Below are 3,043 nucleotides of genomic sequence, written 5' to 3'. Positions count from 1 at the left end.
CTGTGGACACATGTTTTATTTTTGTCTTTACGTATGTCTGTGTGCATATCTCAACTTGCCTCTCTGTCTGCATGTCTGTATATTGGCATATCCGTCTGCCTGTCTGCTTGTCTGACTGCTTGTCTGTCTCTCTGTCACTCTGTCCATCTTTCTGCATGTCTACCTGCAAGCCTGTCTATCTGCCTGCCTATCTGTCTGTCTGTCCAAAAGTCTGCCTTACTGTCTGTCTGCCTGCCTGCCTGCCTGTTTCTCTATCGCTCTATCAATCATTGTCTGTCTATCTATCTGAAAGTGTGTCTGCATATCTACCTGCCGGTCCGGGCCCCTTTTATCAACTGCCCTGCCCAAACCCTGACTTCTGTCAATGTAAAGCGCTTTGGGTCAACTCCTGTTGTATTTAAATGTGCTATATAAATAAAAGTGACTTGACTTGACTTGACTTGTCTTGTCTTTATACTTATAAGTCTGACTGTCTGTCTTTGTCTGTCTGTCTGTCTTTGTCTGTCTGTCTGTCTGTCTGTCTGTCTGTCTGTCTGTCTGTCTGTCTGTCTGTCTGTCTGCTTATAAGTCTGACGGTCTGTCTTTATATGTCTTTCTGTCTGTCTGTCTGCCTCCCTGTGTGTGTGTGTGTGTGTGTACCTGGTTGGGGTCGGGCTCCACCAGGTCCCAGCCCTCGGTCAGGTCCCCGCGCGGCGCGGGGCTGAAGGGCTTGTGTTTGACGGACGGGAGGATGCGGTACAGCCAGCTGAAGCAAGGAGCCAACATGTCGTTTAGCAGATGAGATGAAAGCGTGAGCTGCCACAGTTTGTTTTTTAAATGTTACATTTTAAAAAGCTACAGGTCCCCTGTGGTTCCCCCCTCCCCCCCCCCCCCCCCTGAATCCAGTACTTTGTTGGAATGAAAACAGAGCACATGATCAAATTACACTCATCCGTCTGAATGCGTCTTACAGCGACTACGCTCCGACGATTTGCACATATTACCAGAAACACTAACACTTGTGCTTCACACAAATGCACCAGGAGTGTCACGGTGTGCTCTCCAGGTCACATCCGCTCCACCGTTAGAGGAGACGCCTAGAATGTTCTCCCTAACTCCGCGTCTGGAAGCTGACTTCACCAGCCGAGGACGGCAAGCTAGCTGAGGCTATGTGCGACTGACGTGACAGAAGGACTAATGTGGAGACTCCATTGTACCTCCACGCTGACATAATGAGGCTCCAGGCGCACAGCAACGAGGGATCTCAAACTTGCCCCAAGAATTTGCCCGCATCATTCAATTTGATCTCAATGTGTCGTCGTTTGACCAGTGTGACTGGTCACCGACCGGCAGGGAACGGACAGCTATACCTCCTCTTATTGGCCGGTCGTGGGCAGGTGAAGGCGGAGCCGGAGAGCTGCTCGGCGTAGAGTCCGTACGGGCAGACCTGAGGATTGTTCTGCGGGACAGAACCATGTGTCAATCATCTGGGGGGGGGGGGGGGGGGGGGGGTGTGTGTGTGTGTGTGTGTGTGTGTGTGTGTGTGTGTGTGTGTGTGTGTGTGTGTGTGTGTGTGTGTGTGTGTGTGTGTGTGTGTTTCACCTGGCCTTCAGGTAAGGCTCCTGGACACCGGGGGTCTTCAGAGGAGAATTCGTTCCCAAAACCACTCAGGTACTGAGGAAGCATCAAGACAACATGTACATGAGCCTACTGCAATTCTTTAAAAAAATATATATATATAAAAAAACAGAGCCAGATTGAACCAAGATATTTTTATACAACATAAAACATGCAGGCCTATACACCAGTTCATTTTGATTCATGTCTCAATTTTACATCAATGGCGGTTTGCCTGTTAGGGCAGTATAGCTGAAGCCTACTGGGTTATACATGTCTTTTGTCTAAGGTGTCTAAGGACAATGTACTGTGAAGTCGGCTGCAGACGCTACGGGAAGTCGCTGAGTCATTGTTGCTGCTGTTGAAGCGCGCGGGCATGATTTCCATATGCGCGCGTGCACGAGACAGTTCTCTTAAATGAACATGACGCTGTGTTCAAATCGTCTTTCCAAGTTATCATTGTTTTAAAAAATGTCCCTTCACGGTTTGATGTTTATTTTTATTCAAATGCGACCACAGGGGTGCGAATGAAACGTTACAGCAAGTTACACCAAGGACAATTTGTATTGATATTAAGTCCTCGGTTTGCTGTACTGTGCCTGCAGTTGACCACGCTTTGTAGGTTGTAACTTGTGACAAAATGCGATTTGATGCAATCTAGCAGATAGAGAACACGGGCAGAAAACATCTGGGCAGCTGCTAAATACAGCTCTCTGATTGGTCCGAAATGAACGCCCCTTTAAAAGATAGAGCGCTCGAACGTGCAAATTCCAGGGTCATATTTAGCCTAAAATGTTCAAGGTAAAAAAAATGCAAACCATCTAACAGTTGTTTTTTTACAGCATAATCTTATGTAAGGCTGGCACGCATATATATATATAGGCCTATTCACAGTGTTGAGTTTAAAAGAAACATCCCTTACCTTTAAACCAGCCATTGTGGAGTTGGATAGCCTCGACTGACTCCAACTTCAGGTTAGATCAGTGTCTGGTACAGCCCTACTTGGTTAAAGTATAACTTATCCCTGGTATAGGAACAGTGGTGACCAGCTGCACCGTGTGTGTGTCTGTCTGTGTTTGTGTGTGTCTCTCTGGGTCTGTGTGTGTGTCTCTGGGTCTGTGTGTGTGTGTGTGTGTGTGTGTGTGTGTGTGTGTGTGTGTGTGTGTGTGTGTAATCGGAGTTAAGAGGAATGGCAGCCCGGAGTAAAAGGGGATGGATGTTCGTTCTCTCTCTCTCTCTCTCTCTCTCTCTCTCTCTCTCTCTCTCTCTCTCTCTCTCTCTCTCTCTCTCTCTCTCTCTCTCTAATGTGGTTTCAATTAAACCGAGAGCTGTGACGTCACTGTGGGTCTCTCTCCCCAAAGAGTGAAGTTCGTCTGGTAGAAAAACAGACACCAGGCGACTGCTACCCACCAGCGAGGGCGGGCCTACGTGGACTGGGATCGAACTG

The 3,043-nt window shown here is 47.9% G+C and overlaps 1 protein-coding gene across 1 annotated transcript; it reads right to left on the bottom strand.

Annotated features, from left to right (window-relative positions):
• Positions 1-639: 639 nt before the first annotated feature.
• LOC311372556 (homogentisate 1,2-dioxygenase-like) lies at positions 640-2,786 on the bottom strand (the record flags this gene model as incomplete). The annotated part of the gene is made up of 4 exons (XM_084489546.1): positions 2,519-2,786; positions 1,582-1,653; positions 1,350-1,438; positions 640-745 (listed from the first exon to the last, which is right to left on the bottom strand). Coding segments are annotated over exons 1-4 (282 nt in total), but the record flags the coding sequence as incomplete, so codon positions are not given.
• Between the last annotated feature and the right edge of the window lie 257 nt (positions 2,787-3,043).

This window comes from Micromesistius poutassou (assembly GCF_964030765.1).
Source record: "Micromesistius poutassou genome assembly, contig: SCAFFOLD_5012, whole genome shotgun sequence".
In the NCBI taxonomy this organism is placed as follows: domain Eukaryota; kingdom Metazoa; phylum Chordata; class Actinopteri; order Gadiformes; family Gadidae; genus Micromesistius; species Micromesistius poutassou.
This window is presented reverse-complemented; position numbering and strand designations above follow the sequence as displayed.